At 36.4% G+C, this 15,129-nt stretch overlaps 1 protein-coding gene across 1 annotated transcript in view; it reads left to right on the top strand.

The window, feature by feature from the left end:
* LOC139668697 (dystonin-like) overlaps positions 1 to 15,129 on the top strand; it is a 301,638-nt gene that overhangs the window by 259,267 nt on the left and 27,242 nt on the right. Inside the window, 9 exon segments of the mRNA XM_071548494.1 lie at positions 1,350 to 1,451; positions 2,325 to 2,498; positions 3,287 to 3,442; positions 5,648 to 5,845; positions 6,346 to 6,474; positions 9,554 to 9,724; positions 11,051 to 11,206; positions 11,428 to 11,634; positions 13,295 to 13,414. Of these exon segments, the coding sequence (XP_071404595.1) occupies positions 1,350 to 1,451; positions 2,325 to 2,498; positions 3,287 to 3,442; positions 5,648 to 5,845; positions 6,346 to 6,474; positions 9,554 to 9,724; positions 11,051 to 11,206; positions 11,428 to 11,634; positions 13,295 to 13,414 (1,413 nt within the window).

Genomic DNA, 15,129 nt, shown 5'->3' with positions numbered 1-15,129 from the left:
TCCTACAACTGATCAACTTTAAAAAAAATCACAATGAGAGTTGGACTAGATGACCTTTAAAGGTCTTCTCTACCAACCCAGACTATTCTTTGATCCCCTGATCTTTTTTCTTTATGTGCTGTTGTTTTTTTGTTTGTTTGTTGGTTTGGTTTTTTGGGGGTCTTTTTGGCTCGGTGGCATTTCTATCTTTTTTGATTCATTAAATCTTTAAAATTAGAATTTCACATGACACTGAGGGCAGTTACTTCTGTATTTGGTGAAGGTCAAGCTGCAGAACACTCCTAATAATAATGCAATGTGCCTGTTTTGCAGTGCACCCTCACTTAGTATTTTTCTCCGAATTCTCCCATGTTCATACTGTGCAGAGTTGGACTAGACAATTAGGAATATTGCCATTAGCTTAAGTGCTTTCTTTTTCCCATGGATGCACATTGTACATCCTAGAAGCTTAGTGAAAGAACTGAATTTAAGTGCCTTCTTCCACTCATTTCAAGACAATATGAAAAGTATCATGGACAGACTGTTAACTGCAGCTGCCTCATCCTGTAGAGCATGTTGGGGATACTTCTTTTCTTAGGGAGCTGCGTAGCAGTGGGCAAGTCCAAGAAGTTGTCCTAAGCCTTTCGCCATAATGATATCTCCACACATAACGGGCAGGAGGAAAAAGGCCTAGCAGAGGTGTTTTCTATCCTGTGCAATTACCCAGACTGATGTAGCTGTTCTTAATCGGTATAAAGTATTCTTGAGGTTCTGCACTGGATCAGAAGCAAAAGAAATACCCACAAAGCATCAGAACTGGGGAGACTTCAGTTATTGTTTTAAAGTCATAACTGCATTATCCTATGAAGATTCATTCTAGCTCAGTTAAGGTCCTTCACTACCTGATATGTACGGAATGGAAAGTTCTACGTTCCTTACACAAATAACATTCTTCAAAAGAGGTTTGCTTGTAATCCTCATTTAAGATATGTTATCTACCCACCTTCCATTTTCAGTCCAAACAACTGTAGAACAGAGTTTGTCTTGTATTTACCTTTCACAGTATTCATAAAAATGCAGATTTTACACATGAAGTGCTACTCAGCATCAATACTTCTGGCAGAACGTTGCTGCTAATAGAAGCTCAATCTTGCAGCTTGTACATTCCTATAATTGTTACATGGATACTTAAATTTGTTCTATTGTATTGCAAAGAAACCTTTTTTTTCTGAGAAAGTTACTTTCTTTTGAAGAGCACAGCAATATTTTCTCTGGAATGCAAAAAAAAGTTCTTACATTTTATTTAATACAATTTACAAACATGACTGTATTTCTCTGTTCACACTTGAATTTCCTACTATGTTTTTAAGGCATTATTTGACTGGGTAGACATTGCTGGCAGCAAGTTAGCATCCATGTCCCCAGTTGGAACAGATCTGGAGACAGTGAAGCAGCAAACTGAGGAACTTAAGGTATGAACTGCAATTTATTTATTTTCTATTTCCATCTGTCTCCATTTTTCTGTGTTGTTTAGTATTTTTTGAGTGCAAAGCAATTTTCACTTCCAGTTTCTGGTAAGAAAGAATCTATATGAAAATTTCCAAATATTTAATTGCAAAATTTAAAATTTAAAATGTGCTTCATTTTAAAATCTATACCAAATTTTGGTGAGATTACATTTTACTTTTTAATACATTCTTATAGCCCAAAAATACTTGTAGTACCAGTCATTCTCTTTCCAAAGCTATAAGGTTATTATGTACAGGGTTCTTTTGCTATGACCTTTATGTTTTCTGGTTTCTAACATGAACAGTTTCTTTGAGGCTCTGAGAGAATGCTCCAAAGCTTTGCTTCTGCCACTGTGGGCTTTATCTAAATGCTCACACAGGTCGTGACATTCCCAATACATGAGTACGGTGAAAATAAAAAATTCAGGCTAACCTGTTTGCATGAATCTGGATCTGTAACTGAACATGCTCCTGACATTGGTAGGCTGTTATGCAATATTTAAAAAGCAGGGATGTATAATGATCAGAGAATGTTCTTGGTTTTGTTGGTCACTTGTAGTTTTTTCACCTGTGAGCAGGTTGTTTTATCTATTTTATGGTGTAACTTCAAAGGAATCATAACCTTACATGGTTCAGAAGAACATATGTATGCAGGTTGTATTTAGACTGCTGCACAAGTTGCATGTTTTACTAAAGGAAATTTGCTTTCAGGTCTTTTGAAGAATAAATCCATTTGAAGTTTAAAGCGTTATACTATTATAACCACAAGAGCTAGAACGTAGAATCACAGAATTACTTGCGATATGTTTATTTGTATGCTTTTTCTGTTTACCATAGCAATTTAAAACAGAAGCTTATCAGCAGCAGATAGAAATGGAAAGACTAAACCATCAGGCAGAACTATTGCTGAAGAAGGCAACACAGGAGAGTGACAAGCACACTGTTCAAGACCCTCTCTCAGAGCTCAAAATATTGTGGGACAGCCTAGAGGAAAAAATTATAAGTAGACAGGTAAATAAGCTTGGAGGTGGGGACTTCATTAATGACTTACATTTTTAAAAAAAGCTTTTTGTTATATATAATGTTTATATTAATTTACACATTCCTTTTAATTTGGAAATTACAGAACTGTATTTAATAGAATTTTAATTTTACAATTCATTGAGGGTTTTTTATGTTTATTTTAAACCCCTTTTTAAACTTTCTATCAGCAGTACCCAAATGAATAATTCATTTCATTTGGTTATTTGATGACATCTTAAGTAGCCATTGAGGACATGTTTATATGTGCAAAAGTAGTAATAGCTGCTGAACTGAGAACTTGGGAAAAACTTCAACAAATTAATATTAAACTATTTCAGTGTTCTTTTCATATATTATCAAACTGAGAGATTTAAAGATGCAGTGCTTTGAAGTGTATTATTTTTTTCTGAATAATTCATGACAAAGAAAAGGTTTTAAAAGGATCATGCACCAAATTGCATTTATATTGATATTAAGTTTTAGTAATGAAAACCCACTGACATATCTGGTGAGAGAACCTTCAAACTTAACTCTGCCCTGGTTTCATGGCTTCTTCCAAGGTCAGGAATTTAAGCCTGGAATGTAAGGCTTTACAGGGGAATTGCCAGCTTGACTTTAACTATAAAGCAGTTGCTTGTGCTGGATAACTATTTCTCCCTGTTTTTTATGCTGTTGTATGCATGGGCTCTGCTCTGGATTATGGTGACTAATGGTAATATAAGCCAATTCAATAGCATTGTGAAACTATTTTATTGTTAATTTTATTTTTACTATAGCATAAGCTGGAAGGTGCCTTGTTAGCTTTGGGGCAGTTCCAGCATGCCCTGGATGAGTTACTGGCATGGCTGACGCATACAGAAGACTTGCTGAATGAACAGAAACCCGTGGGTGGAGACCCCAAGGCTATTGAAATCGAACTTGCCAAACATCATGTATGTAATTATAATGAATATTAACTGAAATGTTCTTTTGATATTTATCTTAGGAATTAGTCTTTTAGTAAAACTTCACACTTGATAAATAATTCTCTGCATGGATTTTCAAGATGTGAATTACAGCTGAAATACAGGCTTAGTATAAATATCTTTCCTCTTACTCCTTGACATTCCTTTCTTGGTTATGCCATGCAAGTGACATAGGTTTTAGCTAAACAGAGCAGCTCACCCTAGTCTCCACCTCTAACCACCTTCATTTGACTGAGGGAACTCCGAAGTTACCGAACCTGCTACTCTCCCTAAAGCAATAAACTTCTTGATTAGTTTTGTTTAAGCCTCATCTTATGAACTGCAGAACTGTTGCAGATCTGTGGTTCTTTCTTTCTTCTCAGAACATAGTCATTTGTTGTTCTGAATTCTTCAAGACTGTATATCACTTGGGTCCAGCTAACATGGGGAATGCTTGTACGAAAATCTAAAACCTCTCATCTTTTTCTCTTTGTTGTTTACAATGTAGGGTTAACAGTTTAATTTTTTGTTTTAGTATTTTTACTCATCATACTGACTTTGGAGCCCATGGAAGAATGTTTTCACTATGCCTTTGTTTTGAAGAATATCTCCCAGGAGCAGGAGATCTTTCCTACCTCTTTGTGTGACACTGCTGTTCATGATAATGTATTCCTTTTAGGCTTGAAGATTTCAATCTAACCTCATAAATTCTCTCCTTTTAAATCTGCCATTTAATTTTTGGCCTGCATTTGATGTGAAAAGTATTGAGAGATCATTTTGGATTTTAAGAGAATTGATTGAAATTGACAATATACTAATAATTAAGGCGTTTTCATTGTCTGCATTAATGCAGCTATGCAGCTTCTGAAGGCTTTTGTGTGGTTAGTTGGAATTTGAGCAGAGCACAATATCTCCGTGTCCTGTGTGACTACTGTTACAAACAGGCCCTTTTAAAACAAAGTAAATAAAATTACAAAACCAGGTTCTGCTCTGTGAACCTTTTATATTCTTATCTAATGGAAGTGTTTTACTGGTGAAGAAGCATCCAGACATCATTTATGTCTGTGCTGAAGTTGTTCAGCAAACACATGAATGAATCTACTTCCTTTTCATAATACGGAGTTTATAGGTTAGAAAGTTCACGCAGTAGTGCATCCTGTGGTAGCCTGTAAAAACATCCATCCCTTGAATAATTTTGGAAAGAATAGACCTTGTTCTTAGTGAGGCTCAGCAGGAAGGAAGGGATAAAAATGCATCTGCTTTTGTGGATATCCCTTTTTTCACCATTAGGAAAATAATCTTCTAGTGCTTAGTCTTAGAAGAATTATAGTAAATGTGATGTATATTTTGTATTCAAAGACTACTTGTGACTTGCTGTTTCATTATGTGCTCTATATAGGTTAGTTCACAGTTCCTTTGTATTTAGCTTTTTATTTTTTACTTATGCTAGCATTTTGAGGAAGGTGAGTTTGAGTCAGACCCCATAGAAAACAGCATTCATAAACTTGAATTTCTTAGATGGGGTTTACCATTCCCTTCCCAACCATTTTGCTTATTTCTTTTTCTGTTCTTTCTTGTTCTATATTAAAGGTTTGGGGTTTCCTCCCCTCTGTCCTTCTGAAAACACATTTGTTTCCCAAATGTACTTTTTGCCTTTTATGGTTTTACTGTGGTTGGTGGTAACAGGTTTCAAAGCAGATGGAGGAGGTCATGTGGTGTTAGTACTACACCTGTTCCCCAGATTTTGGCACAGCTCAAGTGTTGGGGTATTCTGACATAATGTGAAATGAGTTGTAGTCAAGCAATGCATAAAAAGGCAGTCAGGTTGTTATATGGTGCAGTGGACACATAGTATTCAAAAAAATCTTATTAAAGAAAAGCATGTAATGAATTAAGAAAAATGAAGAAATAATTCTTCCCTAGCACTACTAGAAACCTTTAATAATTTCAGAAATATAAGTATTCAGAAGGAATGTTATTTTTTCCAAGATGTAAATATAAACTTTAGCATTTTGTCAGAATGGTCTGTTACTGCTCTTGATTGAAGAGGCCTTAGTTATTAGCTTTAATTGCTAATACCTGTGCTGATGTTAAACTGTTATCACCAGACTATGGCTGGTTTAGTCACCGTGCTTGCCTTCATTCAGTTACTTACCAACATGGCCAGTCATACATGCTATGTTACGATTGTAGGTGCTACAAAATGATGTTTTAGCTCATCAGTCTACTGTGGAAGCAGTTAAAAAAGCAGGAAATGACCTGATTGAATCAAGTGCTGTTGAAGAAGCAAGTAATTTACGGAGCAAGTTGGAACTCCTGAATCAGCGCTGGCAAAACTTGTTGGAAAAAACAGAACAAAGGAAACAGCAGCTGGACAGTGCCTTGATCCAGGTGAACAGGATATGATCAAATGTAGAGATAACTCAAAAAAAGTGTCTTTTTACATGAGATACATAGACACATGTATTAGAGGTTGGCCTAAATCAAAACCATAATGTAGACACCTCTGAATTTGGAGAAAATTCAAATCCAGTTGTATCTTCTGCAGCTGACCACTGTCTTTTATATTGCTAGACAAGACTTCAGCTTTTGGTCTACATGCTTTTAAATGGTGAAATTATGGGACAGGTAGATTATTCAGGGAAAACCTTAGTCTCTTGGTCATTCAGCTTGCTTTGAGGATTTCCATGATTTTTGTTTTAATCCTTCAGATTACATTGAGCTAGGTTATATTTTAGTTTGCTTTTTCCTTCATTTTTTTCTTCCCCATTCATTTCCTTTGATCATTACGAGCATCTGATTGAATCTGTTGCCAGTGTACTTATGCATCTGAGCTAGTATTAGAATGGAGAACATTTAAGTAAGCTCTAAAATGATATGGTGTAATTTAGGCCCAAGGTTTCCATGGTGAAGTTGAAGATCTGCAGCAATGGCTGACAGACACTGAACGTCAGCTGTTGGCATCAAAACCTGTTGGAGGCTTACCAGAGACAGCAAGAGAGCAGCTTAATGCACATGTGGTAAGTATCAGTATTAGAATGCTTTGCAAATTGCATTTCAGGACTATCTTTCAAGAGTGTTTTTTGTAAATATGGAGCATGTTCTATATATCATAATGTCTGTTCAGTATCTTAAAAAAATTTAATAGCCCTCAAAACAAAGCTGTTATTTTCAGTGCAGTTTAGTAGTCTATTGGGACATGCCCAAAGCTGAACCATTAATAATGTTGAGACAAATAAAGTAACTTCTGCATCCTTATTCTTGGAAAGAAAAACAGAAGGTGTTTACAGATTTTTCAGTGACTCCTATTCTTTTCCCTTCTGACCCCATAACTAAATTTATGCTTTTTCTAAGATTTGAAGATGAACCTAAAAGTGACCCACATTCACTGAACCTTGACTTAAGAGTCTTGATCCTTTATTCCTTACCTAACCAAAGCTGACATTAAAGTCATCATTAACATAAAATTAAAAAGGGCTACCGGGTCATAGCAGCTGTGCTTTAGTTAGAAAAGGCAAACTGACCAGGATGCCTGAATTGTTGCCTTCCTTTCACTTTGAGAAACATTCTGTACATTTCTCTACTCCCATAGAACCACAGAGCTTAAAAAAGACACTTAAACTTGATCTCTTGCCTCAGAGGAAGGTGGTTCATAGTGTTCCATTTATGTAAAACCATGCTATGCTATTATGCCAGGATATAAGCCCAAACCTGATGATCTAAACTTCTGAACTCCTGGCTCAGATATAACAGTGTTATTTACTGAACTGTCTTTGAACTCAAATATGCCTGACAGTTTCCATTAGAACACTGCATTGTCATAGCATTAAAAATCAGATTTTATTTTGGAATTATTCTAAAGGTCATTGCTCACCAACCTTTTTTCCTTCTCTTTTTTTTTTTTACTCCAAAATTTGTCAATAACTATAATTGAGAAAGAAACTAATTTACAGTTTTAAAATGAGTTATGACAGGAAACTAGATCAAAACAGAAATAAATCTGTAGTTTTGAACACCCCCTCCCTATCCTTCACTTTTTATCTAAAAGGATAAAAACAGAAGGGAAGAAAAGAGCTTTTTGGTTTGGGGGGGGGGTGGGTTTCCACTGTAAGGGTGGGGTATTGTCATGATTCCCTGAAAGTTAGTGGCGCTCTTTCCCTTTTTTCATCCTGGACTTTGTCGGATCAAGACCCAAAATTATTCCATGGAAAGCTTCGGAATTTTCTTCAGTACATTTTTTTTCTATACAAATGTTATATACTTAAAATGCTTACAGATCAGTTAGTTAAAGTGCCTTTAAACTGAATGTAGTGTTACCGTTGAAACAAGTCTGACTGTCCCCAGTAATACGCACTCTAGATGTACAATTATTCCCTAACTCTATGTGTACATTTTAACAGATTGTTACTATACTGGTAGGCATCATATAACTGCAGGCATTAACTTGTTATCAACCTTTAAAATAAAGAACTTTATTTTCTTTTAGTTAAACCTTAATGCATATGTGCAGATATATGTTAATTTTTTATTTTTGTTTTTTTGGCTGAACTTGAGGCCATTTGTCATGTCAACTCCTAGTCATCCTAAGTTCCAAATTCAAACTTGGTACTAAGGGATACAAACCATTTCTGATGTGAAACTGAAGGAGGAAGTTTTGCACTATATTTTGATTTATTTCTCTTTGGACATAAAGTTATGAAATATCTTTTTGCGTAGCAGGCCTGTTTGTACAGATACGAATAAAATATCCCTCAATTGTAATTGGCTCACAAATGGAGTTGAAGTTGGGTTGCATTTTCAACTAAGGCAACTCCAAGAAAACAAAAGTTATGTAGAGACATTACAGGACATCAGTAGGAAATGGGCTTAAAAAGAGGCATTTTTTTCTGTCCTAGTGCTGCTCAGAACATCTCTCTCTTTTTCTTGAAAATCATTATTCTCAGTTTCTTCCTTAAAATAACTTTAATTACTCCTGCCCTTGTAAGAACGTGACTGTACTGCAGAGTTAACCACTGTGATGAGCCTTGTCTCAGACTGAGCACAGTCCCAGTGTTTGGAACCATGCCTGCCTTGCCTTGTCTCACCAGTGCTGTGCAACTTGTGTTTACTTCTGAGGGTTTCTTGTACTGCAGTAAAGTAAGATGCTCTGGAGAGTTATGCAAATGAGAAATATTCTAGGGAGGTTGGGAGCGTAGAAGGAAGCAGACTAGGTGATACCACTTTTCATAGTCCTTGAAAAGAAAGCAAGGAAGCTTTCTGTCCTGTCAAAATCTTATGCTCATTTTTGAACCTGCTTTCTGCTTTGCCCTCCTATCTGATCAAGTACAAGCCCTACGTACAGTATCTCTTAAACCAAAGAAAGTGTTTGGTTTGGATTCTTATTCTGGGAATCAGAGGAAAAAGTTCTTTTCCTCTTATTTGCAAGCCACTTAGTCCTCGTGTCCTGGAAGATGTTCTTCATTTGGGAGTCTGCAACAACTTGTTGATACTTTTTGGTTTGTCTGTTACAAAATAATTCCCATTTGAGTCAGGGATGCATAGGAGCTCCCAGGATTTTACCAGCTTACTTCTAAAACGTTTAAAAAAGCATCATTAGTAAAATAGTTAGCAGTAAAACATGTGTTGCAATTAGTAGTCCAGCTTTCTTTATATGTCAGAAAGATCTTCAGTGCTTATGCATAGCCAGTGAAGGAAGATACAATGTACAAAAGACGGCCCTCCCAAGTTGTCCCACCCACTTCTGAAAGTGTGTTTTGGAGGTCTGGGCTTTCAGCACACTCTGTAATGCTGACACTTTCTGTGTTTTGGCTACAGATGAACTTGAAACCAACAAAGTTGTAGCAACTCTTGTGTAATAAGTGCATAGTACTTTCTTTGCCAAGCTTTGGATCTCAGAGAAGACACTGACAGACAAGTTCTCATTTCCTGAAGAACTGGGCCCTTTCTTTGCTCATTTGGCTTTTTATGAATTACATATGTTTCCTTTATTAGTCTTAATCATACCTGCTAAATGTTGGGGGAGGAATAAATATTATACTTGCATTTATAAAGGGTATTGAATTTCTACCTTACTTATTTTTTGGTGCTTTGTTTATTTAGGAACTTTGTGCTGCCTTTGAAGCCAAAGAAGAGACGTATAAGTGTCTAATGCAGAAAGGCCAGCAGATGCTTGCAAGATGCCCAGAGTCTACTGAAACAAATGTTGAGCAGGACATAAATAACTTAAAAGAAAAATGGGAATCTGTGCAAACAAAACTCTGTGAAAGAAAAGTATGTGATTTTGCATAAAAATGGAAGCATAAGTCATGTATCTAAGGGTGTTAATGCTAAGTGCTTTTATGCATGCGTACTTGTTTGATCTTTTATATTTAAAACAAATTGTAGAGAAAGGCAGAATTCAGTGGTATGTTTAGAAAGTACCGGGGAAAATGAGATTCAGTAGTTTAATTATCCATAATTGGAGGGGGAAGGATGGGTGAGAATGGCACAAGTCTGTTCTATGAAAATACATAAACTGATACTGTTAATGCTCATTTTGTGGGACTAGGGATTTTCTGGTTTTATTGCAGTAATGTTAGAGATGAGAGATGGAATGATTGTTCAAGTTTACTTCCTTCTCAGTACAGAATTTTTGCTTAAATTTTCCTAGTTTTTATTCATTCCTTTTTCCTAAAATTCCCAAACTCTTGGCCTTTTGCCACTTACTTCAAGCAACTACCTTCTATTCTAACAGAATAATAGCATGATTTCACTGATATGCAACACACGTTTTCTTACTATTAATTGCATTTTGCTGTCATTCCTTCACAAAATATAGTCCATTTGTTCTGACTCAATTAAACAATTGAGAATATCCATAACGACAAACAGAGAAACTCTCTGTATAGCCCAAATAAATATAAAGCCCAAATATTTGACTTACAACTTAGCTGCATTTTAAAGTAAGAATGATGATGTCTCCTAAGGTAATTACAATGTAAAAGTGATGAAATAATTAATACCCAATATGAGCACCTTCTTGCAGGAAGCTGTAAGGCTGGAGTGCTCAGCTAGGCCAGCAGTGTGATTGTTTGAAAATCTCTGATGGCTCTCAACAAAAATTCTGTATCCCAAATTATTTTCAGTTGAAGCAACCAAAATGACAATTGGGCTTTATTAAAAAAAAGTGGTCTAGGAAAACTTATTCTTTGTTTAGTGCAAGAGAATAAATTTGATGACCTCCTCAAGGCTCTTCCAAGTGCACTACCACTTTAGATTTCTGAGATTCTCCTGGTTTTGTATTGAAATTGAGAAATCCATATGTTGCATTAGGATTAAGTAGAAGATATGTTCTAATGTGGAAAAATTTATCTTTATGCTAGGTGCTATATTTTCTATCCATCTACCATAGATAATTTTATTGTTACTTCCTATCCATCTCCCTGACTATGCTCAAATGTAGGCTGTTATTTTAAAATACAGAAACTTTGAGTTGGAAAAGTGTTTTAAAATGCTTAACTAAAATGGTTTACTCTGAAGTGCTGAACTAAAATGGCTTCTTTGGCCAAAGCCCCTGCACAGTATCAACTGCTATTAAAATCTGACCTGTCTTTACAGACCAAGCTGGAAGAAGCCCTCAGTTTAGCAATGGAGTTCCACAACTCACTGCAAGATTTCATCAATTGGCTTACTCAAGCTGAGCAAACTCTAACTGCAGCTTCTCGGCCAAGTCTTATCTTGGACACTGTCTTATTTCAAATTGATGAACACAAGGTATGTAAAGAAACAGATGTGTAATGTTTTTCTCCCACTCTGTGGAGATACTGTAACAATGTCCAAATGAACCCTGTAATACTGGCACTCGGAGAAACATTTCATTTGTTTTAAAATTGCATTTTATAGTCTTTCTCACTACATCATTTTTTATCAGGCTGGGTTTTTTCAGTGTTTACCCAGCAACACAATATTCATTAATTTTCTCCCTTTTTTCCAAGGTTTTTGCCACAGAAGTGAACTCTCATCGAGATCAGATCATAGAGCTGGACAAAACTGGAACGCATTTGAAATATTTCAGCCAGAAACAGGACGTTGTCCTTATTAAGAATCTGCTGATTAGTGTACAAAGCCGATGGGAAAAAGTAGTTCAACGCTTAGTTGAAAGGGGAAGAGCTTTGGATGATGCAAGGAAAAGAGCCAAACAGGTAATGGGACAACAGCTGTTACACAGCTCTTTGAACTTAGCTGTAATTGCATCCAGATTCTTGATGAATATGGTGCTTTAAAGCACTTACAAAGCAAGCCTGGGTTTAGTGTAAGAGACAGTGTTGAGTTAGTGGAGCAATTTTGGTGATTCAATCATGGAGCACTTCATTTGGGAGGTTAAAGCATCATTTTCAACCCAAGCAGTGACTATTGTCTGCAGTACAGGATAGTCTGAAAGAAGAAAGTTACAGTATGGATTCCAGATGTGTATTAGTGCCATCTGTCCTCAAAAAGAAGTTTCGCGATCAACTCCATATATTTTTAAGAATGTGATGAACCCTTTTCACTGATCTGTGGGAATATTCCTTAGTATTTTCATCTTGGGTCTATGTTGTGCCCTGACTAATACTCATCACTTATCACTCAATCTCTTATGTTAGTTACTAGACCAATATCTTCTGTGTAATAAGATATCTCCATTTATTTCCTTATAAACCTGAAGAGTTGGGGTTTTTTACACAATTTTCTTCACTGGGGAACATTCATATTTTTTCCTTAAGTATATGTTTCCCTCACTGAGTATCATGAATGATAAGATGCAAAATGTGTGAGAGGAATGTAATCTTTTTAAATGTCAATAGGAAGTTCTAGCTTCTTTTTATTCAAGTGAACATGATCATTCAAGATTTGGTGATGTTCACAGCCAAACTATGTTCCCATGTTCACTGCTGCCATCACTCACCTCACAGAACAAGAAGTTCTCTGAGCAATAAATTAGCCCTTAAGCCAATCACGTGTTACTTATTTTCAGGAAGTTTCTCTTGTGCATTCATGCACACAGCACTGCTGCAGTGAGATGGATTTTGTCTCAATATCCATTTACAAAGCCGAATACAGTGTTATTAAGATGATAACTGTCTGTGTAGAGTATGGAAGGAATAGTGAAGGCTGCTGGTGTCAAGGCTTGATCAACAGCCCTGAACAATGGAGTCCAGGAGCCTTGAGAGGCTTCTGAGCTAGTTTCTTGTGCTTTCAGGCCCAGGCAACCCAGACAAGAACAATTTTCAAATCAGAGGGAAACAACCAATTCAGAAAAATCAAAACCCAAAGGGATGCCACTTTGAAAACTGGTTGAATCTTTAGTTTTTCCCTGCTTCCTTCCCTGAAGTGCTCCTTTTGTGAAAATAGGAAGGAAGATAAAAAAATCTGTTCCTAGCCTGTCAAGATAGCATTTGATATAATGAGAGCATTCAGGAGCATTACAGGGAAAATCTTGGGCAGTCATCCAGATGGAAGGTTTCCCCAGTGATTTACTTCTATCGTCCCATACAAACAATAGCTAATCCCGATTCTTTCTGTATTTACTATCCATTAATAAAAATGTAGAAATCTAAATGACCAACACATCAACAGATGCTACCAATAAGTCTCTGACAGATGCATACTATGTGTGCACATCATGTACATTAAAGATTTCTAATTCACTTGGGAGAAAGAAGGCTAAATACAGCAGGAACATGGTTGGACTGGTTCTGTTCAAGACACCAGGGAGAAAAAACACATCAAATCTTGTCAAAGTCTTTATTGGAGTTTAATGCTTTTAGATAATTTTGTGAACCAGTGAACTTCAAAATTCATGCACATCTCACTTTTCTTTAGTTCCATGAAGCCTGGCACAAACTTATGGAATGGCTGGAAGAGTCAGAGAAGTCTCTGGACTCAGATCTTGAAATTGCAAATGACCCTGATAAAATAAAAATGCAGCTTGCACAGCATAAGGTGAGTCATGAAATGCAAAGTGCCCAGTGAAATGTAGGTAAGTCTATCAACCTTGTACTGATCAATTAGCAAAGAAAGTATATTTGTGGCCTCACTGCAATAGACTATTTCTTTTCATGGGATTCAAAGTCCTGAAACCAGCTTTTCACAAACTCAACTGTTGTGAATGAAGATGTCAAAGTCTCCCTCATTCACCTGGCTTTTCAAACATGTCATCATAATGTAAAAGCTCTGTAATTTCATCAGACACAGAGCAAAGACAAGACAGAAGTAGTCTTCACTTCATTTTTACTTCTGTAAAATGCCTAGAATAACATACTATTGAGGGTCAAGTGGGTGAGTAGTAGAATCCTCAGAGATATGATTGTGTCTTAAGATTTCTCATGGAGCAGTTTCATCACAGACAGAGAATTAAAAGCAAATTTTTTATTTTTCCATATCTTGGCACATACGTACTTTTTATGTCAATTTTTGTTCTCTATTTACTCCTGATTTTCATTCTGCACAGTATCCCCAAGAGTTTGCATATCTAATTTTTTCTTTTCATTGTAGCTTCTGGTCGCTGCTTTTACCTCCAGCAGTTTTCGTCATGTGTATTAATGATTGGTTACTACGTCAGTCTGCAGGAAAGAGCTGTTGGTCAAGCAAAAATAGTTTTACCTGTGTTTGCTGTTAAAACTTTCAGATAAAACCCACGTTAACATTCTGTTATGCTGACTCTACAATTGCAGTTTGTTTTGGGATTGCTGCTTTTTCAGAATCTGAAGTTGGTGAAGGGAACTGGCAGGGGGGAATCTTGCTGTTAGAACAGTCTTTCTTGTCTCCTCTGATTCTATTGATCTTCTAATCCTTTAATTCCTCTCTTTTCATTATATATACAAACTCCTCACAAGTATGGTCAACACTGTGACTTTACTTTAAGGTCCTTTCAGGACTCTTTACCCTGCATTCTCCTCTCCTCTTCAGAAATACTAAACTTGAAAAACTTGATAGTTACTTTGTACCTACAGCAGTGTGTTTTATGAACCCAAGCTTCCTCACATGTATTGGCAGACTCATCATTTCTGTCACTGATATCTTTTCTCCAACTTCTTTCATACAAAATGCCTTCAGTGCATTGCTGCTTGAGTTGTTCAAGTCTCATTAAGGATTGAGATGAAATGTGGTAGAGGGACATAAGGATTGAAACTGATGAACTGGAGGAAAAAGGTGAATGTGTGTGAGGGAGGGAGTTCTGTGAACTTTGTGACTTTAAACTTCAAACACCACCCCCTCAAGAAATCAACTCAATTGTTTTTTAATGAGTTGTCAAACCTCCCAGAACTGCAACGTCCTTCCTAGTATTTTGAGTCTTTTCCTTCCACTCCCACATATACCCTGTGTCTGTCTTTGTCTTTTCTGTCCAGCCTTGAAGGTTTCCTTACTCCATTTAGTTAAGGATTTTGCTATCCGAATTGAATGCATGCTGTAAGCAGTAATTTGGACATGCTTTTTGCCAGTTGTTACTGCCAAAAAAAAAATTCCCTGAAAAAGAAAAGCCAAGATAATACGTTTTCTCTCTCACTCATATCTAGTGTGTTGCCAGGGACTTTTGGGGGTTATTCATGGTCTGTTTATCAGAACTTTTTTTTTCATTTTTAGGAGTCAGGAATGGAAAAACCCATACTAGGTCACCCAATCCATTCCTGTGCTAATGCTGAGTGGTCCTTACAGTA

Source organism: Pithys albifrons, chromosome 2, assembly GCF_047495875.1.
Source record: "Pithys albifrons albifrons isolate INPA30051 chromosome 2, PitAlb_v1, whole genome shotgun sequence".
In the NCBI taxonomy this organism is placed as follows: domain Eukaryota; kingdom Metazoa; phylum Chordata; class Aves; order Passeriformes; family Thamnophilidae; genus Pithys; species Pithys albifrons.
This window is presented reverse-complemented; position numbering and strand designations above follow the sequence as displayed.